General features: G+C 49.0%; 1 protein-coding gene across 2 annotated transcripts in view; it reads left to right on the top strand.

The window, feature by feature from the left end:
* The window catches only part of FTO (FTO alpha-ketoglutarate dependent dioxygenase), a 435,167-nt gene that overhangs the window by 380,432 nt on the left and 37,563 nt on the right, over positions 1-17,172 (top strand). Inside the window, exon 9 of one of the 2 annotated variants that reach the window (XM_047835971.1) lies at positions 10,665-12,966. The exons of the other annotated variant lie outside the window; for it this stretch is intronic. Coding sequence (XP_047691927.1) covers positions 10,665-10,818 — 154 coding nt within the window. The 3' untranslated portion in view covers positions 10,819-12,966. Of the gene's footprint in view, positions 1-10,664; positions 12,967-17,172 lie in introns of those variants that run through there. 2 annotated transcript variants of the gene reach the window in all.

Genomic DNA, 17,172 nt, shown 5'->3' with positions numbered 1-17,172 from the left:
GGGTTATGAAGTTTCTAGATTCTGCAAATCAGTGACATTGGCCTGTCAGCTTTCATTTTCAGAAGTGTATCCGTAACCTACGTGACTGTTATTGTCAGATTCTGAGTAAATGGAATTTAATCAAATAGTCAAAAAGCAAAATCTTCAGATTTGTCAGAAGAAACATATATATATGTACATATACACACACACACACACACACACACATATATATACCTATGTATGTATATACATATTATGTGTGTGTATATATATGTGTGTGTGTGTATATATATATGTGTATATATATATATATATATATATATATATTATGGTATGTCTAAAAAATCACAGCCGCCTTGAATTGATGGTCATAAGTTATTCTGGAACCTTTCTGAAGTTTGAGACTGTCCCATGCAAACTTGACTTAAGTTTCAAGCGGCGAGGAAGTCCTGAAATTTGGAAAGGGTTATCTTTTGTCAATCACGGTCCTTTGTGGGATACTGTGCTGACAGGACAGCCGAGAAACCGTATTCTCTGGCAGAAAAGAAGGCTTGATGCTAGCCGGTGGGGATTTTGTTCCAGTAATTCCATCAAATTGGACCTTCTGCCATGCTGCAGGGATAGCATTAATATCACTCATTAAGTCATACGCCCTGTATGCTTCCCTCCCAATGGCAGAGTCGCTGGCAGAATATATTTTCTTCCAAAGTGTTTGTTTTCATTGTTGCCCTTTAAAAATAATGAGTTCATTCTATTCCCTTGCAAGGAAAGTTACTCTAGACTGCTTTGAAATTGTATATCTTTTGTTGGGCACATTTCTGCAATGATTCCATAGCTTTGTGTGCTGGGGAACCCAACCCGGCCTCTCTTAAAGCTCCTGACCAAGCTGCCTCAGACTTGATACATATAATCGTCCAGCCTATTTGACCTTTATATTGTTACCCTTGGCCAGGTAGAAGTCATGCAAGTTTCAGGTGACCCTATCATGTGACCAGAGACCAAAGGTCAGCAGCTCCTAAATGTTGAGCTGTCAAGGTAGCCCATTCATCACTATCATTATATAACTGACAAGCCGACAAACGAACCTCGGGATGAAATTGTTCTCAATCCTCTGCCCCCTGGGTTTACACCCCAGCGGTAGGCCAAGCAGGCTCGCATGTTAAATGGTTCCACGGGCCTATCGGAGTCCCCGGCGTAAGGGAAGGACTCCAGGAGACCTGTTATATGTGCCAGACCCTGCAAAGTCACCGGTTGTTTGCTCAGAGAGCCACGCTGCAAGACTCTAAGGGCCAAGCCTGAGTCCCGTGTCCTCTGAAACGGACGCGACTCTAATGTGAGCTCTTCATGGGCCCAGACACACCCTCATGGCCCCCCTCCCACGTTCCACCTGAGCATCTTTGTGGTCTTTTGTGACAGGTTGACATGGTACGCTGTTCTCACAAACTGGCCCAATCTGAAGAGTCCCTTGTGAAACTTGCCGACGGACCAGACCCTCCTCTGGAGGGTCTGACCTGGGGCTAGACGCCTTTGGAAAACGGTATTTTCGACAAGGACCCAAAGTGATTCTTCTGATGTTGGTATTTTGGAATCATACAGAGAGCTTGAGATTTGGAGTCAGGTGGTTTTGCCAAGTCCTGTCTCTATCCTTTGTTTGGCTGTGGAATCGAGGACAAGTCCACTAATCTTCTGGGCCTCAGTTTCCATTTTGAAGACAACTCTTTATTTAAAGAGACGTATGCAGTGCCAGGCACTCGGTATTTATTATGGGCTATTTGTAATGTTTTTATTAGCATTATTACTCCCCCTTGGGTCTGAGGGGAGATGTCACTGGAGGGCCACTGGCGTAAGATAGAATTTCTTTATAGTTCCCTCCCCTAGCAACAAGAACGTCTGAAGTTTTTAAAGAAGCAGTCTCAGAGGGGTAAGGAGATGTGAGGGTAGCACAGTATAGTCACGGGCTGGGAAGAAGCCCCGGGGGGGGGGGGGGGAGGCGGAAGGTGCTAGCAACAGAAGGGAAAAGGGCAAGGTACCCCTGGACCTGAAGGAAAGAGTGGAGGGGCCTTCGAGCCATTCTTTTGCCACAAAGCGTCCCCGACTTTTATACCAGCAAGAGGCTCTTTTGACCCATTTCTCTTCATCCCCTGACTTCCCCGAGGTACGAACAGGACATCGTTATCGTCCGCCATTAGCCGGTGGCGGGGGGGGCTCTTAGCAGTGACGTAGAGTGGGAAGAAGCCCCGGGTCCGTGCGCCAGGGGGCCGGGAAACCCTTTTCAAAAGAACTCTCCCCTTGGAGTCCCAAGTTGGAACTCTGGATGGTTTTTTTCCTTCACTTGACAAAATAAAACCCCACACCCTAATGTTCATGGTTATTGGGCTCTATAGCGTATGCGTGTTACATTTCAGAGAAATCGTAGGCGGTAGAAGAATTGCGAACTGTGAAAAACACTGTTTAGCTGGAGAAGGCCTTTGGAGTCCCAAACAGATGTGGAGAACACAAGTCCTTGCCAACAGCTGGGCCTTGCCAGTACTGTTCCCTTCGCTTCCCAGTGGGTAGACGGACCCCGCGAGTACGCTGATTGCGGGTAGACAGCAGCCTTATCCGTGCTTGAAAAACGGCTTGGTTCGCCACGTGGCGTTGGGCACAGGCATTCCAAGGCATCGTGGGGACATTTGGTTTTTAACGCACCTAAGCAGACTCTTTCTTCTGTCAGGCTTTTCACGTCTTCCCTGAAGTGTGAACCCCCCCGAGTAGACTCTTATACGACCAGAAGTGAAGCCAAGCCTACTTTCTCAAGTGGTTGTGGTTGAAAAATACCACCAACAAAAAAAAGGGTATATTGATCTGAAAAAAAGAAAAGAGGGAAAAAAAAAAAAAAGCTGACCCATGGGCCAAAGTTTGGCTTTTCCTCACTCTGATGTGTGTTGACTTTACTGATCTGGAAACATTAACATGTGGTACAGAGGCAAGAGGTTAAAAGCCTTTCAAAGAGAGGGTGAACATGCCCTTTGTTGAAGCTCATTTAGCAATTGGATTTGCTTGGTGGTTCTGCAGTAGGTAAACTGAGTTATACAGATTTAAGAAGCTGATTTTATAAAACCAGCTTTGTCAAAGTAGACCACTATGGTGGCTATGACAGGGCAGCTCTTTATTTTCAGAGTTGTCCACGGTGCTGTGATGGCAGTGACGGAAAGTCCGAGAAGACAAATCCTGAATTGGTTAGCTCACTCGGTCTTCTTTCGAAAAGCGTCACTTCAGATAAACTGGACTGTGTGTTCTTCTCATGACTAAGACAGATTATTTGGAGCAAAGCCTAGTGAGCCCAGCAAAACCAGGGCAGTGGACTGGTCTCTTACTCGAGGTTAGATTTGAAATGTGTTTAAGGTAGACATCACGGAAAGTGAGAATTATGTGTGAAAATCCCTGAACTTGTACATACGGTACTGTCCAGGATTTAGATTGTATGGTATAGGGAAAATACTTCTGTTTAGACACTGGAATCACCCTGGGTGGCAAGATGCTGTAGCACTCTTGGTCCCGTCGAGAAGGGAAGAATGGAGAACTTTCCGATCCTCCAAAGCATAAGAGGCCATAGAGGAGATTGTTGCCCAATTATATCGTTACTTCCCGCTATTTTCATGCTGATCCAGGCCACTGGGTTTTGCGGGTTAAATGTAGATTTGATGGGAAGCCTCGCATGCTGGCTTATATCCTTTGAGGGAGTGCATTCTGATGTGGCTGATATCCTAAAACAGACTCCTGTTTAACATCAGCCAGAATGACTGTCAACTCCTCATTGTAAATTGCAATTCTGGAAAAAACTCTGACTTGAAGAGAAGTGTACTCTTTTCGTCACTGGGTATTTCCTGGTGAAGTTGTTAGTTTAAAAATTTTTTAATGTTTATTTTGTAGGGAGAGAGAGAGACAGACAGAGCATGAGCGGGGGAGGGGCAGAGAGAGAGGGAGACACAGAATCGGAAGCAGGCTCCAGGCTGTCAGCCACAGAGCCCGACGCGGGACTCGAACTCACGAACCATGAGATCATGTCCTGAACCAAAGTCGGACGCTTAACGGAATGAGCCACCCAGGCACCCCTGAAGTTGGTAGTTTAAATCGCTCTCACCTTTAGGAATGTGATTTCTTTCATTTTTATTTATAAGCGTTACAAGCGCCTCTGGCCAACATTGAATAATTAGTTGTATTTTTTAAATAGGACCTGTATTTTGGGGCTCCTGGGTGGCTCACTGAGTTAAATGTCTGACTCTTGATTTTGGCTCAGGTCATGATCTCACGGTTGTGAGATCGAGCCCCATGTCGGGCCCTGCACTGGATGGGGAACCTGCTTAAGATTCTCTCTCTCCCTCTGCCCCTCTCCCCACCTCACACTCTTGGGCACACGCGCGCTCTCTCTCTCTCTCTCTCTCTCAAAAATTAAAATAAAATAGGACCTGTATCTATACATAGAGGAAAAGGAGGTCGATGCGTAATTATACATCTGTGTGACATTTTACCTATTTTAAAGGGCTTTTGTGTACATATTTGGTTTTATCTTCACATAATCCAGTGAAGCAGAGAAGCACTAGTTTCCTGTAATATCTAAGGAAACTAACAGGTTGAGAGATTTTTTCCCAGGAGCACAATCAGAAGTAGTTTATGCTCTTAGAAGATGAACACGTGTCTTTCATTTCTGCAGACTTTATAGATGCTTATGGCGAAACTCAAAGTCATCAGAACGAAAAGGAAGTTTTGTCAGTCATTTGCTATAATAATAGTCCTTCTAGAACTTGAAGGGGAAAAAAAGCTTTGTTCCTCCTTCCCCTCCTTGAAATGGTTTGGAATCTCCTGAATATGTAAGTTTGTCAAGAACGGCTAAGTAGTCAGGGGACAGGGCCCCTTTCGTCCACATGGAAACGCATGACAACAGTGGAATGTGGTGGAAGGGGCAGCCAGCCAGATGCCCAGGTCTGGCCCAGGCCTGGCTCTCCCACTTTCCGTCAGTTAACTGCGGGTGAGGCAGCCCTCACAATGGGGATCAAATACCCACCTCCCCCATCTCCCTTAGTTTGTAAAACTCGAACTAACACAGTGCTGGGTACTAAGAGTCTTTTGGACATTGAAACAATATACAGCATGTAATTCTTGTAATCAGGAGTTGCTCTCTTCTTTCCCACTAAAAGATTCCCTCTTAGGAGTTTATTTTTCTTGTCCGCTCTGCAGTGTGTGGCTAGTAATATTTCCCCATCAAGTTCTGGGTTTTTCTGTATTTTTTTTTTTTTTGAAGCTGGCTTATCTTGCCGAATCTTCTAGCAGAAACCATTTCTCCTGAAATCTTTATCATGTCACCAGGAGTTATGTAAATGCTACCTGTCCTTCATTATTTGTTGCAAAATTTAGGGACAAGGAGGAAGACCGTATATGTTTTCTTAAAATCAATGGCCAGCACATTACTGTAAAACCTATTGATTAAAAACACAAAGTATAATGTTAGTCATTTAGTCTGTGAAGTGATGCAATAAGGGAAGAAATTTATCCTTTGACTTTTGCATTAACCTTTTATTGACTGCTTGCATACCCATAATTAACACACACTTTAGCTAAAGTGGTTAATTTTAGCACGGTGACCAGTGCTCGCTAATGTAGCTGAAATCCGGATCACCCAGATGTAAGTGTGGCCCTGGGGGAAATCAGCGGGGCTGAGGCCCTGTGTGAGTTACACCTGTGGGGAGAGAGTCTGCTCCCATCGGCCAGCCAACACTTTTCCGTTGCTTCCTGTCGTGTCACCAGGTCCTTCGGGATGAACCATTCCTAGTATCGAGGGGTTTTGGGGGTGGCTCATAGCATCCTTGGAATCAAAATAAAGTGCATTCGAGAGGGAGAGAGATGCCATATGTGTGATTTTCCTTTGCTCTCTTGGTAATGCTTCACACAAGGGGCCGGGGGGCTTCTGGGTAGCTTCAAGTTCATTTGCTCACCAAGAAGCATTAAAAACAGGATTTGCTTGGGGCGCCTGGATGGCTCAATCAGTTAAGCATCCAACTCTTGGTGTCAGCTCCGGTCGTGATCTTACGCTTCGTGGGATCAAGCCCCGCCTCGGGCTCCACGTTGACAGCGTGGAGCCTGCTTGAGATTCTCTCCTCTCTCTCTCTCTCTCTCTCTCTCTCTCTCTCTCTCTCTGCCCCTCCTCTCTCTCTCTCTCTCAAAATAAATAAATAAACATTTAAAATTTAAATAAATGAATAAAATAGGATTTTAGGATGCGAATAGAGAGAACAAGGTTGAAAGGGGAAAAGATCATTTTCTTACTGTTTGAGCGGGTCCAGAATGATCTACTCTCCTCGGGAGCGTGGAGTTTAAGGAAATTTTTTTTTTTTCAACCTTCTTGAGAAAAGCCATCCAGCTGTGGTCATTAAAACCAGCTTATCTGCGTGCAGAGACCTATTTGGATGACAGCAGCACCCCCTTGTTTTCTGGGTAGAAGTTTATCTCAAGTAGAAATACCATTTGAGGGGCGCCTGGGTGGCGCAGTCGGTTAAGCGTCCGACTTCAGCCAGGTCACGATCTCGCGGTCCGGGAGTTCGAGCCCCGCGTCGGGCTCTGGGCTGATGGCTCGGAGCCTGGAGCCTGTTTCCGATTCTGTGTCTCCCTCTCCCTCTGCCCCTCCCCCGTTCATGCTCTGTCTCTCTCTGTCCCAAAAATAAATAAACGTTGGAAAAAAAAAAAATTTAAAAAAAAAACAAAAAACAGAAATACCATTTGAACCAAAAACAAAAGCCAGCGTTCTCATGCCGTCATACCCGGATGGTCCCTGCACGCACTACACTGTGTCGTCAGCCGCATCTCAGTTTGGAGGCAAGACCGTCCACGTCCCCTTGGCAGGCAGGCCCATGGCACACGGATGTTGTAGTAAAAGGCGGGGGCGGGGCGGGGGGGGGGGAGTAACTGACAGGTGGGGAGCATGGCCAGCGTATCAGCCAGGACTCTCTGGTCGCAAGTGACAGGAGACCCTAACTCAATAACGAATTGTGAAACTGAAAAAAGTCTAAGCATACCCGGCTTCAAGTGAGGCTTGATCCAGCTGTGAACAGTACCACCCAGGAGCCAGCCCCTTGCCGCACGTAGCAAAATGACCACGGCGGTCCCAGAGGGTGCCTCCTGATGGTTCACGGGAGATGAGAGACGCTTCTGCCGCAGCCCCCACACCAGGCCTCTGGTTTAGTGTCTCACTCTGGCCCTGGATTGGGTCACGTGCTTCCCTGTAAGCCTCTTCCCGTGGCTGGGTGAGTGTGGTGTGCTCCTTGGGTGGAGCCAGTCAAGGCTGTCCCCTGCTGTAGAGATGAAGCCGATCCCACCAGACCACGTGGCCAAGCATGGGGAAGGGACAGGTTGCCTGCAGGAAGAGTCCCGTCTTCTTGGTGCGGGAAGGTAGGGATAGACACAGGCTGCAAATGTTCACCGGGGTCAGCATTCCTAAAACACGCCCTGAGAGAACTTAGGGCCCCTTTATTTTGCATACCGTAGAGCGTCTGCGCTAAGCAACAATCCGACTTTCTCTCCCGCAAATGCCAAGTCAGTCTGGAAGAGCCGCCGCTCAGAAAGTCGGACGACGGCGCCTTTTGTTAATTCTAGGTCTTCGGGAACAACTGTTGGGTCTTTCCGAATCTGAGCGTCTTCGCCCGTCGCTGGAAAGCTGTCGCAGCTTGGATACGTACACCTCAGCATCCTGGAGTATCACATCGCGATAGGATTCAGCCACGGGCTCCATTTGGCTCGAGCCAGAAAGAACTGCTTCCGAATCTCCAGAGCTTCTAGAGAGAGCCGGTCCGGAGGCCCCCCACTCAGCTGGTATGAAGGGAGGGCACTGTCACAGGGACCACAGGCAGCTCGCTCTATGCTTGACTTTACCATCTGTCCTTCGCTCGTGCTCATAGTAGACGTAACGGCAGTGGTAAGAATATGTAATATCTGCTGAGTGCTTCCTGCATGCCCGGCAGTGTCCTGAGCACTCCGCATGTATTAATCGATTTAACCTTTGCAACAGCCCCGTAAGTAAATGTTAGCATCATCATCATCATCCCCACTCGCTCACCGTTAACCACGACGCTTCGACCTCCCTCCTGCCCCGTCTTAGGAGATGAGCCAAGAAGAGGCAGAATGAGTGATCTGAGCAAGAGAAGTTAAAACTGAAAAGGGGCTGTGCCTTCAAGCAATTCTCAGTCCCCTCTTTCTCAGAAAGTTCCGCGGTCTGGCACGGTGTCGAATCAGACAGTTCGATCTGAGGTGGCCGTGACCGTCCTCTCCTGTGGGTCAACGCATCACCCGAAACAGCGAGCCCTCTGCTGGGCCCCATCGCCACCTTCTGGAAATTGGCCAGGAGCACTGGTATTAAAGGGAGTTTCAAAGCGACCTGAAAAATCTGAATTAAGACCCTAAAGAAACCCAACCAAGGAAGGGCTCTACCTTTAGCCCAGAGGGAGGCAGCGAATGTACACAGCTCCTAGGCTCTCAGGGCCTGGATGGGAAGGAGCTGGTGCCCGCACCAGCCAGGCTTCGGGTTGCAGAACATCGCAGAACCAGAAGAAAAAACCTTTACCCAGAAGAAAAGCTGGTGGGAAGCTTCTAGAACGCGGCCGAAGCCAACCTCTGCAGCAGAGGATTGAATATTTGTCACGCTTTCTCAAAGTGAGGGGGCAAACCCGCTTGACAGGTGAAAAAGCATCTCTATTGACTTTTTACAAACCTTATGATATTCTAGGTGGATCGACACTTATCATAGCCCTTTAATCTGCCAGCCAGGATAATGTGCGCGCAGATAATTTATCCGCTGAGAGGTTGAAATGCTCAATTTGGAATAACTTTCCCCACCTAGTAAATTGAGCATCACTCTGTGATTCTGAAGCAGAGAGAAAGCGCAATTTGCAAAGCTGTGCCGAGTTCCTTTGTAATTAGTCGCAGCTTCCCCTGAATATTAATTCCCTCCCATGCCTTTCATGTGATTTAGAGACTGTCTCTAGAACTACAGAGATGCACCCTCAGAACCACGACAGCAAGCGACAGAGTGTCAAACACCTATTATTAAGTAGCCTGCAGAATGCACCCTCTGTTCTTTAGTGCTGTGTGGGGCTTATCAGTGCAAACAGTTTAATATTTATGCTAAGAGGATTGTCAAAAGCAGCTTCTGTTGCTTTAATTCTTGTTTTAAATAAATAATGAGAACATTTAAACACATTACTCTTCTTGGGGCCCTGAGGTCAGCTAATCTTATTATTTATGAAGTGATGTGCTACATAATAGTACTTAGCGCATGTTAACAGACGCTATTATCAGGGTCTGATGCGGAGAGCCGAAGATATATTGGAATGTTATGTGTAATGTACGACGGATTGAGTGCATAGGATGCCGGTATAGCAATTAACCACGCGAGAAAATAGGTATAAAGTTGAAGTATGTTTTCCCGCGGGGATCCCCTCACCATTAATAATTCCCCAGAGAAGACGATGTCTTTTCGTCACGAACCTTCTCTACCACCGCGCCTGGAACGAGGGCCAAGGAGATTCCGTTCTTTGATCTCTTCATAGCTAGCCCCACACGGAAGGCAAACGGTGGGCAGGACCACTTTTTAACGGATTTAGAGAACAATGCAGAGGCGGTGGGGGCGGGGAGGAACTCTTCCTGCTCTTTCAAGCGGACTCACGGTACTTCTTTTGGGCGTATACCCTTCCACCGCCCTGCGCTCCCAGACAGGAGGGAAACTGTTCATTTCGCATTGCAATTTGTTGCATTCTCTTATTACATGCTCTCTGATCCTCGTTTCGCAGACAAATAAAGCCAAAGCCACTGAGCTTTCCCAGACCAATTTTAAATAAGCCGGTCTCTCTGAGAGGTAGATGCCTGCCAGGGGGTGACGGTGTCGCCCCAACTTTTTTTTTTTTCTTACAAGGCTATAATTTAGTTGCATGTGATAATTAATTTCTCTACTATTGATGAATAATCCATTTAATAAAAACCGTGATTTAAGTGTTTTCCTTAGGGAGTAACTCTTGCTAGCCTTTTAATTTAATTTTGTGGAAGTTTTCCCCACCTATTCATCAGTGGAAATGATTATTAACCTCTATTTGCATATATCCTTATAAATCGGTCTCTCCTTGGAGTGCCTTTTTCTGAGCACAGCAAGCTGGGACACTTGTAAATCTCTAGAATCTCCAAAGTCAATCCCAGCCTGTAATATTGTTTAATCTATTCTTGGACGTTTTAATGCAGTAAATTCAATTTAATCTTTCCCAGTAATCTAGTAATACATCGAAATCCCACAAACATTTAAATCTGATAATGGCTTAATCACACACTTTAAATAACAGTTGAGATAATGAAAAAATAATTCACCATTTTAAAGGCAGAGTAACTGAATTTCCCTGGTGATTGGCTTCTGTGGAGGCCACTGGAGATAATACAAAGCAGGGAATTGAAAAAAGAAAAAGCAGTTCCGGCACCATGAAGAACAATTCTTCTGTCTTAGAAGCACCTGCTTTCTGCCTGGTGAACTCATGATTCTTTCATCTCATCACCACCACCACCGTGGAGGATTGTCTTTGGAATGTTTGGCAATGTCGTTCCAAACTGCACACGGGTTTGAGTCTTCTAGGAATTTCTTCCCATGGATTAATTGCCTCTTCCTATTCTTCCAGGTGCCAGTCCCGAATTGCCCGAACTTTACCTGTGGATCAGAAGCCAGAATGTCGGCCATATTGGGAAAAGGATGATCCTTCGATGCCTCTGCCGTTTGATCTCACAGACGTCGTTTCAGAACTCAGAGGTCTGCTTCTGGAAGCCAAACCCTAGAAGGAGCGCAAGTCTTAGGTGGAGGAGGAAAAGATATTTTTGGCTTCCTTCCTCCAACCATGTCATGGGCTCGGACAAGGGTAGACTTGGCCTTTAGATTGTAGAACCTGGGTCCCAGATGGAAAGAGTAGGGAATGGAGCCCATGAATATTAAAACGTTTAAAAAATGACGCAGTGTTATAATCTGATTCGGTATGAAACAAGAACCTGCCCCCAAAATACTGTTCCCCTCTTGAATTTTTAAGGTGAGGCCTTCATCTCCCAAGGGCCATGGTGACAGAGGTGAGCCCAGCCTATGACAGAGCCCATCCTCCTTTCCACCTTCCCAAACCTGTTCAGAGACTCTAGAGTAGAAGACTCTGAAGTCATCCAGGAGAAGATGGAATCTAGATCCGTTCTGCCCAGTTTCTCATGGCGTCATCTAGAGGCTGTGCTGTCCAGTAGGTAGCCGCCATCTGGGTGTGGCTTCTTAAATTCCGTTTCAGTTGTAATCAAAACTTCAGTTCCTCGACTGCCCCAGCCACATGTCAAGTGCTTCATAGCCACATGTGGCTGGTGACTAGCGTATTGGGCAGCACAGATGCAGGACCTTTTCATCATTGTAGAAGGTTCCGTTGGATCACACTTCCGTAAAAAGTTTGAGAGCAGGAGAGTCTCTTCTCCACGGTCTGTAGTCCCCACCCCCATGGGCAGAACGAGTCGTTAAAGAGTTGCCACTTGCCCTTCTGTGAGACAGACCTCCATAAAAGCCCGAGTTACGAGTTCTCTATCTGCCCCCAGGAATGAAGAGGTGTCAGAAATTAAAATGCACTCGACATCTGTCGTGAGGAAGTTTCCCTGATCTAATGAAAGAGACCCAGCCCTGTTTGCATTGCTTCACGGATGTAGCCTACACATGCATTTTTCTAGAATCACCCCCATTCATAGGTGGTAGGTCGAGGCCTGAGGAGCCCCGGGGCCCCGTCCTGATGACATCGGTGCCTCAGAAGGGCGATGGATAAGTAGAGGTTAAAACCTGGGCTCTGGTTTTAGAGTGCCTGGGTCAAAACACACACCGGCTTTGTGACCTTCGGCACGTCACCGTGCCTCAGTTTCCTCACCTGTATGATGGAGACACGAAAGGCACCGACTCACGAGGGGAAGATGAAGTGGAGTAACCTGGCTACAGGCGTAAAACGAATTCTGACAGGTAGTTAGATACCCAGTGCATATTAGTATTATTATGTGTCAGTAAAGCTGACCTGATGTAGACGTTGTCCGTCCTTCCCATGCCCACGTACCAGTTTTGTCCCTTTTTGGCTTGGCTCCTGCCCTTCGGTGACCCCGGAAATCGCGAGAGTAGTTAGCCCCTCTCCCCAGCCCATTGCCTTCTCTTGTAGTGGTTTACAGCGGTAGGTTGGAAGCTGAGCAGCTGTTCGGCCCATTGAGAGGCGCACGGAGAACCAAACTCCGTCCCGCCATTAGACCCTCCCTGGTTCAAGGTAGCGTCCACTTCTGCGGAGATAACCCCCGCGAGGCCGCGTGACCCAAAGAAGCCAGGGCTTCATCGTCTGGAGACTCCGTTCTCTGAGTCCTCAGTCTCCTCATCAGCAGACGAGAGACAGGGTGCCGCCTCCCCGGGCGCTTGTCGAGATTAAATGAGATCGCGGAGGTATGGAGCGTGTGGTGCATAGAAATCGCAGCCCGGGGAACCCAGGCCGCGTAGCCTCCTGTTTTATTTAGTCCCAGCGCCTGTTCTGTGTTAAAGTTCCTTAGGTGCCAGTATTTAAAAATTGGGAGATTCCGTATAAAGTAAAAGCGTGCGTATTCTCTTCAGAAATTCCGAACATCTGGCAGTCCTAGGCCTCCATCCTGGCCTGGCAATGAGCTAAGTAGTGTCTTCTCGCTCTTAGGCGGGATGTGAGCCCTCCATGGCCCCTGTTGCTCCCTATTACCATTGATCCTAAACCCGACCCCTGGTGTCAGCACTCTCCAAACCCGCTTGCTTGCACCCCTGCCTTAGACGTAGATAATCATGCTTAGTGCTTAACCCCAATATGTGTGATGACTGTTGAGCTATATTTGTGAACTACTTGTAGTCATATGTCTTGTACCTCATAAAACATTCATAAACAATAAAACTATTAAAAGGATAATATAAGAACCCGAGAGAGGCGCTCTGCTCTTTTCCTCCGTGCAACGCTGGTGGCTGGGCCTGCTTCCTTGGCTTGGGTGGGGCTAGTCGGTGGAGATAGTTCAAGTCCTCCAGGTGGGGCCTGTGAGGCACAGCTGGGGTTGGAGGAACCACTCCCTGGAGCGAATCCAGAAGGGGAGATCTCGTTTTCGCGGAGGAAATGATGGCTTTCGGCAAGCAGGAGCTCAGCGCGTTTGAGGCTGACGTAGTGTCTACTGGAGGTTTCGGGTGGGCAGAAGGAGGGACGGCCAGAGACGATAAAAAGTGGGTTGCGGCGGGCACTGGCCATCAGTTCCGTTCCCACAGGGCCAAGGGAAGGCCTGTTTCTCCCCCGAGAGCCAGGGAAGGACTTACCTGGCAACAGGGGCCGTGTGTGTGGTTGAGGGAGTAGGAAGCCTGGCCCTGGGACCACCTTGAGTGAGCTGTCCCCTCCGTGCTTCCTGCCGGCTTCCCCACCCCCTGGGCCCAGCCGTCCTGAGAAAAGTGATCTGACGAGAGAGATCCCTGTGCGCTGAGGTCCTCCTGACTCCCTCTCCCTTCAAACCTTTCCCTCGCTCCCACAAACCTTTCCTGACCACCTCGGTGGCAGCGGTGAGCCCCGAGCATCCAAGGCACGTCCCTGCCTTCCAAGGGCTCCTCTGTGCCAGCCCCCGTGCCGACTGCCAGGGATATGCAGTGACCCAAACAGGAGCCTATCAGGGGGAGACGGACGGTAAACCGGCAAATGAAGAGCAAGATGGTCGTACGTTCCAGGAAGGGAACCCACTGGGTGCTGAGGATTGACGACAGCTGGCTTCGATTAGGCGGTCGAGGAAAGAAGGTGGCAGGCGATGGGGAAGAGCTTTCCAGGAAAGGGAACCGTGGTCGCGAAGGCCCTGAGGCAGGAAAGCACAGGGGCAGGAGAGAGGCAGCTCCGGAGCTTGTAGGTTTGGTCCCAAGTGCCCAAGAAATACCCAAGGGGTTCCACGCAGGGAGGGGGCGGGGCAGCCTACCGTGATATTCTTGTGCTTTGAGATGATGGCCCTGGCACTCCACAGTGTCTCTGAGAGAGCCGAGGGACCGCCCGAAGGCACCGCTTTCTAACTGGGACCCCACATCCGAGGCGCAGAGCTCAACAAGGGGCAGGTGTCCTGCAGATGCCTCCAAGTGCATGAAGGGGCGCCTCGCCCTGCTGCCTCACTGCAAACAGCTCCCCCCCCCTCCCGCCCCCCGCGGCCTCCTCAGCAGCCTCCCACCCAGGGGAGCTCGCTAGACAGAAAAGAGCGGGGTCATGGCATCGCTTGTGACACAATTTTAGTAATAAGCTTCTAAATCCATCACCAACTGAATCGAGGGATGCTGGAAATGAGATTCCATAGGCCCTAGTTAATGGACACCCCACATGCAGCAGCAGGTCTGCGTGTTTCGGGGGAAGGTAATTTCGAATGCGACTGTTGTTTTTTGGTGGTTTTTTTTCCCCTTCTCCTGCTCTAGTTAAGGCTGATTTTACCACTGGGCAAATTGCATACATTTGGATCCATGCCACACTAAATACTGTTTATTTTGGAGATCTGTCAGAGGCAAGTGCATGGAAGACGGGGGGGATTCTTATTTGAAAAGGCAATTCTCATCCAAGCAGATTGAGAAGGAGAGGAGAGAGCGGATCTGGATGTGCTGAAGTGGTAATGCCATTTATTCAGTTTGCCTTTGTTACTTTGTGATTAAATGGTATTTTTAATTAAGTCTCATTGAGAGCCATGGGTGCCGCGGTGGTGAAATCAATTTGACAACCATAAAGGGGGAGGAAAGGCCCAGGAGTGTTGTAACGATGACGATGGGGGCTGCCGGAAAGCCGGGCGGCTTTAGAAGCTGGAGTGGGGAAGGGGAAAGGCACTAGTAATGACTTCCTGCAGGATGGGGCCACCTGCGACTGCTGGGTCCCGGAGGCCGAGGCCGGCTTCAGAGGTTGTCAGGAAAAGGATCCCCCCAGCCCGGCCCCCGTCCACACAGGCCAGTCCCCACTCCTATGCTGTCCGTACCGTTTGGAGGCAAGACGTCCTTCCAGATAACCTGCCCAGCCCCTTCCCCCGTGGTTGAAAACTGGTCCCCTCTGCACCCCTGTTGTATTTAGCCCGTGACCGTCAACCAGATTTCCTTCTGATTCCTGGGCAGCCGTCAAGGCTTCTGGCTGCGGACCTCCCCACCCAGTTTGAATCCTGGCCCTGCGTCTGACTCTAAGGCTGCCATCCGTTCAAACCTCTGTTTTCTTGTCCACAAAATGGGAATGATGGTAATGTATCTCCCCGCCCTGAGATCGCTGGCAAGATCGAGGAGTGGCACAGAAAAGGCCTTCGCGGTACTGCCGTCTGTAGATCTTCAGTGAGGTGTGAGCTACAACGGTCATCCTCCCAGTTTCCCCTGATGGCAGTTGTCGCTTCGTGACGCAGGCAAATCCCTCGACCTCTCTGTGCCCCAGTCGTCGTTTATACAACAGGGATGCTGGTAACGCCCCGCTCGCTGGATTGCTCTGTCCCCGCGACCGTGCGTATTAAGTGATTCACGTCAGGTCTCCTACCTCGTGCCGGAATCATCCGTTACGATTTATATTCTCCCGTTTGCATCTCACGGCTCCTGGTTTTGTTTTTGTTTGGTCTTGTTTTGTGTTCCTGGGCAGATGGCATGGAAGTTTTTATAAATGAGATAACTGTGAAAAATGATTCTTCAGTGGTCCCATTTCTCCAGCGGGATGAGATCACCCGTTGCGATTTTAGATTTGCGTAAAAAAAAAAAAAAAAAAAAAGTCTTGCCGCCACCTTTTAATGGATGATCTGTGTACAACAATTGTTTATCGACTCTGAATGTCTAAGCACCAGGGTCAGTCTGTTTCGAGGGGAGGGAAGCATTAATTAACTTCCAGCATTAGATTCAGTGATTCTTTTCCAATGATGCAGTGCGTGGCTTTGCCCGCGTTTAATTTTCATCAGTCGTGAAAGAATCGAGGGAAAATAGTTCCTCTGCACATGGGTGTCAAGCTAAATGGATAACAGCAGATACAGATCTGTTTGCCTGTCTGCACTTGCCTTTAGACAAAATTCATCAATTTTACAAAAGCCACTCGCTAAACATGGCACCAATACAAATGAAGTGCTTCTAGCACGAAGGTTTTCCTGTCGCTTTTTAATCTGGTAAGTGCGGGCGCTTCCTGCTGAGGGATGGGAAGTGCTGGCCTAGGACAGCACTGTGCCCCCACGGATGGGGACACAAAGGTCAAGGCCATTCTCCCGGAAGTTCGGGAAAAGCCCCGTGGTTCCGGACCCTGTGTGCTCAGAGCAAGTCTGACCTGCTTCGTTAGTGTTAGTGATTGGCCGCAGGAAGTCTTTCCGCAGCCTTTCGATGAAATAAAGACCACAGATTAGCATGCCCTGAGTGGTGCCCGTTTCAAAGGGCTCCTACTTGCCCGTCCCAGCTTCTGAGCCAGGGAGAGGGTCTGCGAGCTGAACGGGACCCCACAGGAGAAAGTCCTCACCGCACCCCAATGGAGACGGCAGTGGAAACGCTTGTAAAACGCGGGAGCCCCATGCAAATGCAAGGAAGCAAGATTGTGATTATTTGTTTTGTGGGACCGGTCGGATTTGGGTGGGAGACGGAAGGATCGGCGTGCATTTTGCTCACTTCCCATCAGGCGAGGCCGGTGTAAGGCGGGAGCTGTACACGGCTCACGGGCGAGGCCCCAACAAGCGGCTGGAACACCGGGGGAATGTGAAACAACTTCTGCCCAAGAGTCGTGTCGGGGCCCCTTTTAAAAGTTTTCGCGCCCCCTGCGAAAATGCCCGTACCTGCGGAGAGGCAGGTGCCGCACTGGGGGGGCACACCCGCACAGAGGGAGCATTCTTTCCTTGGTTTCTGTGCAAAACTGTCGTCGCCAGCTGAAAACCCTGCTCGTCCTGCCAAAGAGGGAATCCTGTTTTTCACTTGGGAGCACCCACCGTTAACCCAGCAGCCCCAGGGCCCCGGCAGGGCTGAGTCAGTTTCTCAGAGCAGCTACAGCTGCCCCCCGTAACTCATCCCATACAGAACACTGGACCTCCGGTCACCCTCCTGCCCCCCGCCCCCCAACGCTTCAGACGGAGATTTCCAGTTGATTATGCCTTGATTAGGGTCGGGGAAAAGCAAGCCAGGTATATAGGATTCCCATTGTCCCC

This window comes from Prionailurus viverrinus, chromosome E2 (assembly GCF_022837055.1).
Source record: "Prionailurus viverrinus isolate Anna chromosome E2, UM_Priviv_1.0, whole genome shotgun sequence".
In the NCBI taxonomy this organism is placed as follows: domain Eukaryota; kingdom Metazoa; phylum Chordata; class Mammalia; order Carnivora; family Felidae; genus Prionailurus; species Prionailurus viverrinus.
This window is presented reverse-complemented; position numbering and strand designations above follow the sequence as displayed.